The sequence below is a fragment of the Labrus bergylta genome, chromosome 16, assembly GCF_963930695.1.
Source record: "Labrus bergylta chromosome 16, fLabBer1.1, whole genome shotgun sequence".
In the NCBI taxonomy this organism is placed as follows: domain Eukaryota; kingdom Metazoa; phylum Chordata; class Actinopteri; order Labriformes; family Labridae; genus Labrus; species Labrus bergylta.
In genome coordinates this window covers 21,271,861-21,284,625 of record NC_089210.1, presented here as the reverse complement: position 1 = coordinate 21,284,625, position 12,765 = coordinate 21,271,861, and the positions used below count along the sequence as shown (strand labels likewise).

The 12,765-nt window shown below is 41.4% G+C and overlaps 1 protein-coding gene across 3 annotated transcripts in view; it reads left to right on the top strand.

The window, feature by feature from the left end:
- The window catches only part of cyth3b (cytohesin 3b), a 40,314-nt gene extending 29,404 nt beyond the window's left edge, over positions 1 to 10,910 (top strand). For all 3 annotated transcript variants that reach the window (XM_020636305.3, XM_065964583.1, XM_065964584.1), the window contains exons 8-13: positions 172 to 320; positions 1,592 to 1,703; positions 4,500 to 4,576; positions 5,524 to 5,595; positions 5,741 to 5,895; positions 8,085 to 10,910. In XM_020636305.3, coding sequence (XP_020491961.1) covers positions 172 to 320; positions 1,592 to 1,703; positions 4,500 to 4,576; positions 5,524 to 5,595; positions 5,741 to 5,895; positions 8,085 to 8,157 — 638 coding nt within the window. In that variant the 3' untranslated portion in view covers positions 8,158 to 10,910. The remainder of the gene's footprint in view (positions 1 to 171; positions 321 to 1,591; positions 1,704 to 4,499; positions 4,577 to 5,523; positions 5,596 to 5,740; positions 5,896 to 8,084) is intronic.
- The last annotated feature ends 1,855 nt before the right edge of the window (positions 10,911 to 12,765 follow it).

Genomic DNA, 12,765 nt, shown 5'->3' with positions numbered 1-12,765 from the left:
AATCATTTCAGATACAGAACTCCACATGAACCAGTATTAAAAAATACATGACAATACACTCAAATGTATAGGAACCGGTGCCTATATGTCACATGTTCTAACACACACAGAGCCTCTGGTTGTGCTGCATTTGATGTTTCACTGTGACTCTCCATGTAACTGCCTCCACAGATACCTGCTATGTCTTATCCTTTGCCATCATTATGCTGAACACGAGTCTGCACAATCCCAACGTCAGAGACAAGCCCCCCGTGGAGCGCTTCATCTCCATGAACAGAGGGATCAATGAGGGGGGAGACCTCCCAGAGGAGCTACTCAGGGTGAGAGATACGTCTTTATTAGTTTGTTAGGTGTGACAAATATATCCAGTGAATCTGAAACATGGTGCAGGGAAACCTTGGTAAGTACTGCTTCAGTGAAGGTGCTGCTTTTAATAAAAGCTGTTTTTATGATTTAGAACACAAAGAAACATGTAGGATGTTCTCCAGCAGTTAAAGGAGAATCTGTTTACACACATGCACAGAATGTTTCCAGGGTCGGGCTGCACCTGTGAACACAAACAGCAGAATTTTACACACAAACTTTTTTCCTGCATGCTCCCCTGGTTAAAAGTTTACATGAGCGGCGCTGGTGGCCCACTGGTTAGTGCGCGCGCCCCATGTATGGAGGCTGTAGGTCTCCAAGCGGGCGGCCCAGGGTTCAAATCCGACCTGTGGCTCCTTTTCCGCGTGTCATTCCCCACTCTCTCTCTCCTTGATTTCCGACTCTGTCCACTGTGCTATCTCTCGAATAAAGGCACAAAAAGCCCCAAAATAAATATTTTTAAAAATGTTTTGCATGAAGTCGGGGAGAGCTGAAATGAGAACAAGGTGGGTCATATTCTGGAAAATTTACAAAAAGAGCGATGATGAATATCACTCGACCAGTGTGCGACCGGTGTGATCTTCCTGCAAGTGGTGAAGCTGCTTCATTATGTTTCCTGTTCATCACTATGTTCTTTTCCACTCTTGGATATTGAGAATATGTCCAGTTATGTCTCCATATAGATGATATATATATGATATAAAGGCCAAAAACTTGTAATTTTAGTGTCAGATGATGTAGCTCCATCCATCCATCTTGAAATCTAGGAATAAGCAGCATTTCTTTCTACTACATGTCTTTTCTAGAAATGTTCAGGAGTGCATGAGTGATAACAGCAAAGAGTCATGCTTCACTTATTGAGACATCTGCAGCGTGGCAGAATCAAGTCTCCTCCCCAGATACTGATGCTAATGATTCTCCATGATCTCTCATGAAAAATATAAAAAAAACAGGTTCGTTTAGCTGCACTCTGTAGGCTGTCGTCTGAACCAAAGTGCCCTCAGATGAGTTTCAAAAGACTCTTTTTTTGTTAAAGAGCTCCCAGAGTCCCTGAAGTATGAATCATTGTCTCTCACTCCGAGACACTGAAATAGAATCTGTCAATGTCTTATTTAATGCACCGTTAATCTGAAGGCTGGGTTCAATGTTTGGAGGTTAAAAACGTCTGCATGCTCAACTGCATATTCTATAATGTTCTCCATTTTTCTGCTCCCTGTTTCTTGTGCAGAATCTATACGACAGCATCAAGAGCGAACCCTTTAAGATCCCAGAGGATGACGGGAACGACCTGACGCACACCTTCTTCAACCCAGACAGAGAAGGCTGGCTGCTGAAATTAGGTTAGTGTGCGTCTCCGTGCATTCCCCTGCTGAGGGAATGCAAAACATCCTGGATGATGACTTGATTTGGTTACTCTCCCACTATTTCCCACAAATACAACTGTGGCTCTATTCTCACGGCTGAGGGAGGTTAACGTCGCTCGTGCGCTCGTAAAATGGTAAATCACTTTGTTTTAAGGGCTGACACCTGATGACGTTTAAAAGAATTAAGGTTTAAAATGAGATCAAGAGTTTAATATCTTTAATGTCAAACTGCAGTTAACGCATATGACATATTTTTCTTACATTGTGCAGGCAGTAGTCTGAAATATGCATGAGGTATGCACATTCTCACAGGACACTCAGTTCTTAGGAAAACTACTTGTGTGTGAAACTTGTTGCAGGCCAGTTGTGCGTGTGTGCGCATAGTTAACACATTTGGACTTGTGAAAATCCTCTTAATGTAGTTTGGGGAGGAACTCAGTGTAATTATTTGTGTGTGTGTGTGTGCTCCAGGGATTGGATTGTTGTATATGCTTTCCCAGTGAGGTAATGTAGTTTTTTTGTCCTAATATCTGCTGTTTTACCATTTGTTCCCTGTTTATTTACACATGTTTCTGATTTGGTCCTGGCTCTGTCGCTCTGCTATTCACACCACATTAAAACAAATCTCCTCCTGCTGCTGTGGCAAGCCTCGACATACCTACGATACATCTCATCGCCTTAACTTTCCCAACACTTCTAAATTTATTATTCACCATAAAAGTGTTGGTAGCCTTTATATAGTTTGTCAAAGGTGAAAGAGCAAACTCTCTGCAGGAGGTCAGGTTTATTACACACACACACACACACACACACACACACACACACACACACACACACACACACACACACACACACACACACACACACACACACACACACACACACACACACACACACTGGCCCTGACCTGCACATTCCACCAACTCTGGGCAGCGTCTCTGTTGTCTCATCAAACTAGTGAGTATGAATGCAAATAGCCCCATTGTGGCTCACAGACCTAACATGATTACATTCCAGTACGCTTCCTCCCCAGAGCCATTCCCCGCACCAGTTCTCACTATAATATTTCTAATTTAACTCTCTAAAAATAAAGCCTGGAGGATGTGAAGGAATAAATGCCTGTTTTAGCTAATCTCTCTGTATGCTGAGCGGAAATTTGGACATGCTAATTCAATACCCAGAGTCTGTTGAAATGTAAGGGAACTCAGAGCTTTTGCAATTATGTGTGTGGCCCACATGGGCTCATGCAAGGCGCCCAGAAAACTGGGGATGTTGCAGTAAAAGAAAGTGTTCTGACCGTAAGGGGTGGTTTGTGTTGACAGGAACTAATCAGGAATGCTAGGTCAAAGCACACACAGGATGTCAACATGAGAAACTGTGTCGTTCATGTGCACGTTCTTGTTTTGTGCCTTTGAACATGATTTTCTCATAGCGTGCATGTGCACACCATACATGTGTCTTCCACTAAAAGAGCTTTTTCAGCATCTCTGGAGCAAGTTCTGCTTCCCTCCAACTCTGCAGTCACTGCCAGAGGCCGACTCCTGCTCCAAACAAATGTGTCGGACATTTATGCTAGCTTTGTCTCTTTGCTTTTTTTTTTGCACGTAGTTTGCACAAGTTAACACGTGAGGGCTTGAACTTGCTTTGGGGTTAAATGTGTGTGTGTTAGTTTCGCTGCTTTAATGTCTCTGTCTACATGTGTGTTCCTTCAGGGGGGCTTTAGGTGCCAGGTTAGGTTCTTATCAAGCACTGTTTGCACCTCTCTTCTGAGGTTTTATCCTGTTGCCTTTTAAAAATGAATAGGCAAAGTCAGGAATAATTTATCAGCTGCCTGAGTCTTCTCTTAACAAAGCTCAGTTATACATTATACTCAGAGTTAGGAGAGATAGAGGGGTTTGATTGTTATCACGTTCTCCTTTATTCTACTGGCTTGCCTTGCCTGCATAATTAAGAATCTTTGCAGCACAAGTTTATACCTCAACCTCCAGCCGTATTGTGTGAAAAATGTTCTTATTTTAGCTTGAAACACAATATAAACCAGATTTGGAAGGGATGCAGCTTTTTCCTTTCAAATTACTTTTTTTTTCCAGCAGGTTGCATCCCCATTTTTATCAGATAAGCAGTACAGAGGATCTCATATCGGCTTTTAGAGGGAACTCGAGGAGAGAAAAAGCCTGAAAGCAGCAAAAACAAGACAATTAGGAGACAACTCTCAGCAGCAACATTTTGCATGCAAATCCACTTACAGAACAAAAAAACAAACCCACTACCAGCTTGTCTCAGACTTCATATTTTTAATATTTCAGAAAACTGGAACATGCAGTATTTTGCCACTTAATGACAGGACTGGATGTACAATACAAAGTCAGAGAACTGTGCACTCTAATTGACTTTTCCATGGCATTTACTGCCCATATAGGATGTTAAGTTTAACGTATGTTGCTCATTTTCACATGACCTGATCATGTGGTTGATGAAGGGCAGCCTTTGTTGCACAGGGAATCTAATTACAGCCGTTAGCTGGAAACTGTAAAATGTATTTTTTGTTCTTTGTGTATCAAGAATGGAGGTCTGCGTTTGCACTAACAACCTTATGCCGCTTTAAAAATGTCACATCTTTTAAAGGAGCCAAAAAAAGGGGGAAATTAAACGGATGTTTTCCTGCGCCATTAATTATTGTGACGTCCCAGCTCTTTTTCCTGATGGGAGACAGCCGGTCTGTCAGTGTGACCTTTTGTGACACTTCCTGTCTCCTCTCTTTCTTCCTGTCAGGGGGCCGAGTGAAAACCTGGAAGAGGAGGTGGTTCATCCTGACCGACAACTGTCTCTACTACTTTGAATACACAACAGTGAGTGTCATACTAAGACAACCATTTGCTCAGTAAAGTGTCTTTTTGCAAGCATTTGTGTTTGTTTGTCCACACAGCTGACCTGAGGTAAATTGTTTGACTGTATTCCTTTATTTTGAAACAGGAAACAAGACATTTAACATCCTATGAAAATTGCAATTCATACACAATAAAATTATCCTTTCTTTTGTCATTTCATATTACATGGTTAATGACGCTATCCCTAACTTGGTCTGGAAAATTGACTGTATATAAAAATGGATGACATTACAACTTCCGAAAAGTGAAGCCAAAACATTTGGCGCTCCCTCTACTGGCTGGCTGCAGCCTGCATTGCTTGTAATAAGTAAACTGTCAATCAATGGGGCAAGCAAATTGGTAAATGTGACATATAATGTCCATATAAGTGTAATTAAATATAATTGAGTAGAAAATAGACAAACAGACTTGCAAAGTTTTTGCAGTGACCAGTGTATTGGTCATCAGAGTATGTATTCCCCTGAATATTACTTGTGGGAGGTTACAGTAAAAAGGCTTGACCCTGCTGCTATCAAGAGAATCTATTCATCTTTACTCTCTTTTGTGTTTGATGAACTGTGTCACTTCCATAAGAACACGTTTATATGTGCTGTTGGATTTCTATCAGAGCCTCTGTGTCCCTGCTATCTGCTACATCAGCAATGTCCTCTCTCAGGCCTGGTATTATCCTCCAGGACACTATCATTATGTCCTGTCCTCTGGTCTGACTGCTCACACACACATTATCTGCTGTTTGGAAAGAGAGAGGACAGAGAGGGGGGGATTTCTCTTTGCTAGTTTCATCATCTATATTTACTCTTGTTTGCCTGGCTCTTACCTTGCTACCAGTTCCTCTCCATTTTTTACTCTATTTAGGTTGTTTTTCTCCCTCCTCTCATGTTTCTCCTTCTCACCTCTCTCTCCTTTAGGACAAGGAGCCCCGTGGGATCATCCCTCTAGAGAATCTCAGCATCAGGGAGGTGGAGGAGCCCAGGAAACCTGTGAGTGTTGCCTCATTAAAGACTTTGCCCTCAGATCATTTGTCAAGCGTCTTTTTCTCCTCCGTTACTTTGTTTATGGCACATTAAAATCTAATTATCTCAAAGTATTACTCGCGTAATAATGTTTTTTTTTTCTTTCCTCCAGAATTGTTTTGAGCTCTATAACCCCAATCACAAAGGCCAGGTGATCAAAGCCTGTAAGACGGAGGCAGATGGTCGTGTTGTTGAGGGAAACCACGTGGTGTACAGGATATCAGCGCCAACGCCAGAGGAGAAAGAGGAGTGGATTAAATCCATAAAGTAAGACTCCTCACAAATACATTCAAAGCATAACTTTGAAGGTTTTTGATCCACATTTACTCACTTTCTTTACCAACAGTTAGCTTAAGGGTTTTTTTTTTCACACTGATTAATACACATGTGACCTTGTGAAAACTCAGAAATTCATTTTTACTGCACCTGGTGAAGAAACACTTGTTTCTACTTGACTGTTGTATAGATTTAAGAGGTGCATTGCAAAGTATAGATGATTGAGGGGGATGAGTTTAGTTGACTTTGGACAAAAGCTAGCTCTTCCAAATGTGTCCATGCTCTTTGCTAAGATTCTTTTGAATCAGTCTTCTCATACAGCTCTTGGTAAATTCCCCAAACTTTTCAACCATCCTCAGAAAGTTTTAGTCCAGGAACATGATACCTGAAATTTCACTTGTAAGCTTTTATTCATATTCTTGCAGTCCATTATTTGGAGTTTAATTTTATGTCTGTAATGTTTGTCTTCGTCACAGCACCAAAACAAACAAAACATGTGGGAAAACGTCTACCATACCACTCATCCACTCTTAAACTATGTAGCTTTTCTGTCAGACAAATGGACCTGAATGAAAACCAAACATGGTTTAGTGAAATATAATCTGAGAAGATGGACAACTGATTAGCTTAGCTTGGCACAAAGACTGGAAACAGAGGTTAACAGCAAGCTTTGGCAGAAACCACCCACCATCATCTCTAATGCACGTTCAGGGATGCGGGCGCCTGGCAGTGTCAATATGGGTTCAAAACCTTTAAAAACATTAAAATATGTACCTTTTGTCAAACATGGTATTGTGATAAAACAACAGATATTAAAGGTGTGGGTTTTATTCTGTTAGATAGCCTCCATACTGTAGCTCTCAGTTGTAATAACCTCTCTGTCAGTGACCTAAATGTTGCTCTGTAATCGCCTGCATTGAAGATGGTGCAATGTCAAAGAGAGTTGGCTCAGCAGAACAGAACACTTCTATACTGTAATATAGTGCAACCCCCTCCTCCCCCTTCTCTCCATACTCTCCGAGAGTATTCACTGGGGATATGATGGAGGATTAGTCACTGCTTATAGCACCCCCGAGGCTGAGCCAGCAAACCCAACAAACCCATCCAGGAGAAGCTGCTCCAAACTGGGGCCGATGTGTTCGCAGCCAGGGAGGCTAACGAGCCACAGCTTGTGCAGCTGTACCAGAGGGGGTCTAAGAGGACTCTGGGTCTGGGGAGATAAAAAGGCGTTTTATGGAAATCAGGATTTTCCCCCTTCTTCTAAAGTGGAGATGATCACAGAAGCAGCGCTCTTATCTTCTTAACTTCAGTCACAAACACACTGACCCAGATGATTGTGGACCAACCGGACCAATGGAGGAAGTAGGCTGCTCATCCTCATAAATTCCTGCAGCGTGTTAGTAATAGTGAGATGCATGTGTCTGCATGTTCATTATTTTTTGATTCTATAAAAAAACATTTGGCTTTTGCACATTCTTACAGGCAGAAAGTGGAGGAAATGTTACGTCGTATAAGTCACTGCAGCCGTGCTTGGAGTTGATCCCTCCACAATGGACTTTTTGTTTCATGAAATTGGGCTGTGCAAAATGACAATGAGCAGCATGAAAGAGCGGGATAGTCATCATACACGGCTTCATTCTTCTGCGCGTGGAGTTGTAAAGGGAATCAGAGATATCCACAGTGGGGGGGGTTGAGCCTCTTCTTGCTTTGTGCCGGTGCTAACAGGATTTAGCAGCCGTGAAACTGGGCTCCTCAGTAGAGCCCGAATGGCTTCCTGACTCACACGCTCTCATTGTACGCTGCCTTTGCGTCGCTCTAAAAGAAGGGGAGCAGGAGAACGCACAGGAGTCAATAATCTTCAGCAACATTGTCCACTTTCTTTCAGTTGTGGATGTGCGGGTGGCAGAGTTAGTATGTTTGTGTGTTACACTACATGCTCTGAAGAGTTCTTTAGGAGGTTTCTGTATACTGGAAAAACTTAGGAGAGGGAGGGGGTTCCTCTTCAGAAACCATGGAAACCAAACTAGGTCACTGCACAAACTTTGTTCTTTTTTTGATCTTGTTAGGCAGGGGTTTGTATAAATGTGCCTACATTTCCATATCAAAGATGCTTGAGACCCTCCTCTCATGTGGCCTTATTATTTATCTCATCGCTGTCCTTTGATTGGCTTCTTCTGCAGGGCAAGCATCAGCAGAGACCCGTTCTACGACATGCTGGCCACCAGAAAGAGACGAATCGCCAACAAGAAGTGAAGAGGCACAATCTTCTCAACATCCAGCCCCTCCATCTCTCTCTCCTTCAGCTCATGGACACATTTTGCCTCTGTTTGACCAGAGACATGACTGTCAACCCTCAGAAAAGACTTCACCCCCTGAAGACAAACCTCAGCTCTCCCCTGGACTTCTCTCAAGTCATGTGCACTTGCTGGGGGACACACCACACACTACAGAGAGGACAGCATAGCTCCAGGAAGCTCATATATGTGGACATGCATGGAGCGAAACATGGTCAACCAACCAGCTGGTTTGTTTTTCTGCCATCTCATGCACACCCCCTACCTCCCCATCTCATTGTCATAACATGTTTGTATGTCTTTTTAAAGCACAACTGCCATGTTTCAGGTGCACATGCATGCACGTGGGTTATTATAGACCAATTTGTTTGTGTGTGTGTGTGTGTGTGTGTGTGTGTGTGTGTGTGTGTGTGTGTGTGTGTGTGTGTGTGTGTGTGTGTGTGTGTGTGTGTGTGTGTGTGTGTGTGTGTGTGTGTGTGTGTGTGTGTGTGTGTAGCAGTGTGCGTAGCAGTGTGCATGCTATCAGTGCATACAGCATCTACAGTATGGACGCAAACGACATGCTAGCCTCCAGTGTGCACAGGGTGATAAATATGTATGTGGATGCAGACAGGTGGAAGAGGAAGTGAGGAAGAGGAACATTGAGAGAGGACACCTCACCTGGACGATGTCATCATCTCACTCTGGTGCTGAATTACTCCTCTACAGGTGCCATGGCTGAAGCCCTGCTCAGAGTAACCTCAGAAACATTTAGGTTCCTAACAAAGCATTACAGTCTGAAGTCAGCTGGGCTGATTTCATTTATTTGTGTGGAGCAGAGAATTTTTGAAATGTGCATACTTTTTTATTTTAGTTAAGTAGAGAAAGGAGCTTTTGCTGAGGCCTGAGATGAAACCTGCTTAGAGTTGTAATCCTTAAGATTTCCAAACCCTTGTTGATGTGGAGCCACGTGTGTAGAGTGGTGCCAAAAGCGAATACAGGTGCAGCTGACAAAACTCACATTGTTTCAATGAAGAAGTAGAACTGAAATAGCTGTAAACTGTAAACATTCTTCATGCTGCACAGACACAAGTTCACAAAACACTGCACTGTAAAGTAAGCACTACATAAGATTAGTAAGCAGTGCAGGCTGGTCAATAGAGGGCGCTGCCAAACTGCTCCCTACCAGGAGAATAATAAACTTTAAAAATATACACAGAGATTTATTCAAGAGAAAAGTGAATATTATATTGTGAGTTAAATGTATCATCTACACAGCTGAAGTTACTGATTGGTCATGTGTTGGTTCCGGTCTGGGGTGCAAAACTCTTGAGTCCAGGGCCTCCATTGGCTCTTGTTTGAAGTTTTACATGCACATTTGCTCCTATCCAAGCGATAGAGGCTTCTTTGAACTCAGAAAAACTGCACACCAAATCCTTCAAACCCACCAACAGGTGGCAGCAGAGAGTGAATAAGTCCTATGAATTGATAGATAAATAGCTGGTTGTATCGTGTTGCTGACAATCAGAAAGATGCACCAGCCTCCACTGTGACCGTTGAAAAGCTCCTTTGTTTTTTAAAGTTGAAGACTTTAAATGTAAGATGCTGGGTTAACAATAAACGGTAATATGACATTTTTCTAATAAGGCTTTAAAAGAGTGAAACGTAAACACTGAAGTATCTTTCTGATACAGTTAAGTACAGCAGATTGACTGAAAACTCTCTTTTTGATGCACATTTATATCCAGCCGTGTTGTTGACTCCTTCCACCACCATCTACATAGTTTAGTGAGATATTCACTTAATAAATCTGCTATAACAGATTCAATGTTGAACCTAAATCTTAAGGATTATTACTCATGTCTTCAGAGAAAGTCTTTTTAGTCTTCTGGGTAGGTTTTAATGATGGCTGTGTGGCTGTGCATCGGCCCAGTAGGGTACCAGTCCGATTAAGCTTTTGGTTTTCTTGTCCATGACCTACAGTATGTGAGTGAAGGTCGATGTGTTGTCGTGATCCCGTTTGCATTTGGTTTGTAATCCTAAAAACCCTTGCTTGCTTTTGTGTCCCTCTTTAAACGTATATGAATATAACCGACTTATCCTATTTTCTTTGTATTTATTTCATTTGTGAGATGGTTTGATACTTTCCTGTGAATGTTCCACGATGTATGCTTAAGTTATGTATGTACATATAATGTATAGGTTTCCAGTCTCTTTGTTGTAGTATGCACACTCTGTGTAACATGTTTGAGCAGAAGTTTGCATCAGCTGACGTTTGGGGTCTTCTTTACAACAACAACAACAACGACGAAAAGCCTTAAACAAAATCATGAAAAAAAAAAATGCGATGATGACGAGAATGATGATTACAGAGGTGAATTACTGTGATGACGCCGTTTAAAAGCCATGACTAGTGAGAGACAAAGATGGTTGTATTTTCAATGATAAAGATTATGAAGACGATGTTTGATGTTAATGATGATGATGATTATAGTGAAGTTATATCAGTGATGATGATGATGCTATTATTCATGATGATGTCAAAAAAAACAAAACCTATCAAACCTGTAGTTTTCTATGTGATTTTGGAATCAGATGAAGAAGCCTTGTGGTCAGGGCTGAATATTATCTTGTACGTCCCTGCAGGGCTCATATTAACTTTTATATTCTCTGTAGAAGCTATTGGTCACGTTGTACATTACGTGTATCTATATAAAGTATACATAAAGCTGACGGCAGAGGCACGCTGGATTCATTATTGATGCTGGTCTTGACCTACATATTTGCATAAGTGATGAGCCTTCGTTAATGAATTATACAGACACTTCTGGTACAGAGGTGCCGTTTCACGCTCTGTGAATGTTTATCGTGTAATCCTCCATCACGCAGAGAACGGTTCAATAACGCTGACTACAAGGTAAGTGATCAGGAAGTGAAGTCGAAGAGGAGAGCTGGAGGTAAGGCGCTGAGGCCCAGAGAGAAATGTGAGCAGGAGAGAAGATGTGGAGAAGATTTAACAAAGGTGAGAGAGAACACCCTCTGCTGGTGAATTACAGGAAATACATAAAGTAACAATACAAGAAAATATAAGTGTTATATTATTCAATTAAAAATGTGTTTTGGGAGTTGGTGCCGTTGTGGTCCGTGCGGAGGCTGCAGTCCTCCAGGCGGGTGGCCCGGGTTTGAATCTGACCTGTGGCTACTTTCTCGCATGTCCTTCCCCACTCTCTCTCTCTCTCTCTCTCTCTCTCTCTCCCCGATTTCTGACTCTATCCACTGTCCTGTCTCTAAAATAAAGGCACAAAAGGCCTTGAAATAAACCTTTAAAAAACACCATTACATATCAATGTAGCCAGGTACAACACAACCTGTAGTAAGACCTCACTAAGAAACAAATATTTACAACTGTGCAACTTCTTTTTTCAACAATATGTTTTAAGCATTTCATGAAATTTGACAAATTTACAACCTTGAGAAAAATCTCTGCACACCTGAATGTGTGACAGGTGTGTCAGAGGAGAGTTCAAACTTAAAGACAATGAGAAAGGCTCCTGCACACTGTGTCACTTCATGCTGATACGTTTATTTATTCAAACGTTTCCATCTTAGTACCTGATGAAAGCCGGTTAGACCCAGGCGTTGTATGATTAAATGAATGAATCAGCATAAAGCAGGACAGTATGGGTCAGCATTTCATATTGTCTTTACATAATGATTATAAAAAGTTCATTTAAAGGAAAACAGTCTGAATAAACAATCATAAAATAAAAAGTAAATAAGTCTTGAAAAGGTGGTCAATTTATACACTTTATACAGAGATGTATGATTAGCATTCATTAAGAAATCTTGAATCATCTTAATTTCACAAAAGACTACTCGACTAATAGATGAACCACAGAAGTAAACCGCAAAGTAACTGAAAATGAAAATAATTGCAGCCTTCATTTCACACACAAACAACTTATCAAAAAGTAAATAAGTTAACAAATGTAAAGGAGCAATATGTAACAGCTCTGCATCGGTCTGGAAACCTTTCTGCGTTCTAACCTCTCTCCATCTTATTAGAAAAAATGGAATCAGTTCTGAACCAGTTCACTCGCCCCCTCATCACTGCAACACCTGTTCGTTTTGCCTGGAAACTGAGGGGCGTCCAAAACGGCCGTGAGGGGGTGCTTTAAAACCGCCTACATTCTTCAGTCCAATCAAAAACAGATCATTCAGGATCAGAATCTAAACCTAGAAGGAGAATACACTGGCTGCTGCATTGTTGTCAGAGAAGCCAGCACTTTAACACAGCATGTTTCCTTAATGTCTGATCATATAGTTAGGTCACTATGATTTCTTTCAGTAGATATCTTACAGATTTAACCTTTAGAAGACAAATGTTCCAAAGTAGCTCAAAAGCTGTTCAACAAGCTGACATGTTAAGATACAATTCTGCCTCAACACAAAAAAGGCCAAGCACTGCCCCCTAGTGGATACAAGATGAATTACTGTGTGAAAAAAATGATTTTTCAGATGATTAGTCTTCAGTGTAGCTACATGAGAAATGTCATTCAGAAAGAAGCATCCTCATTGACTTTACATT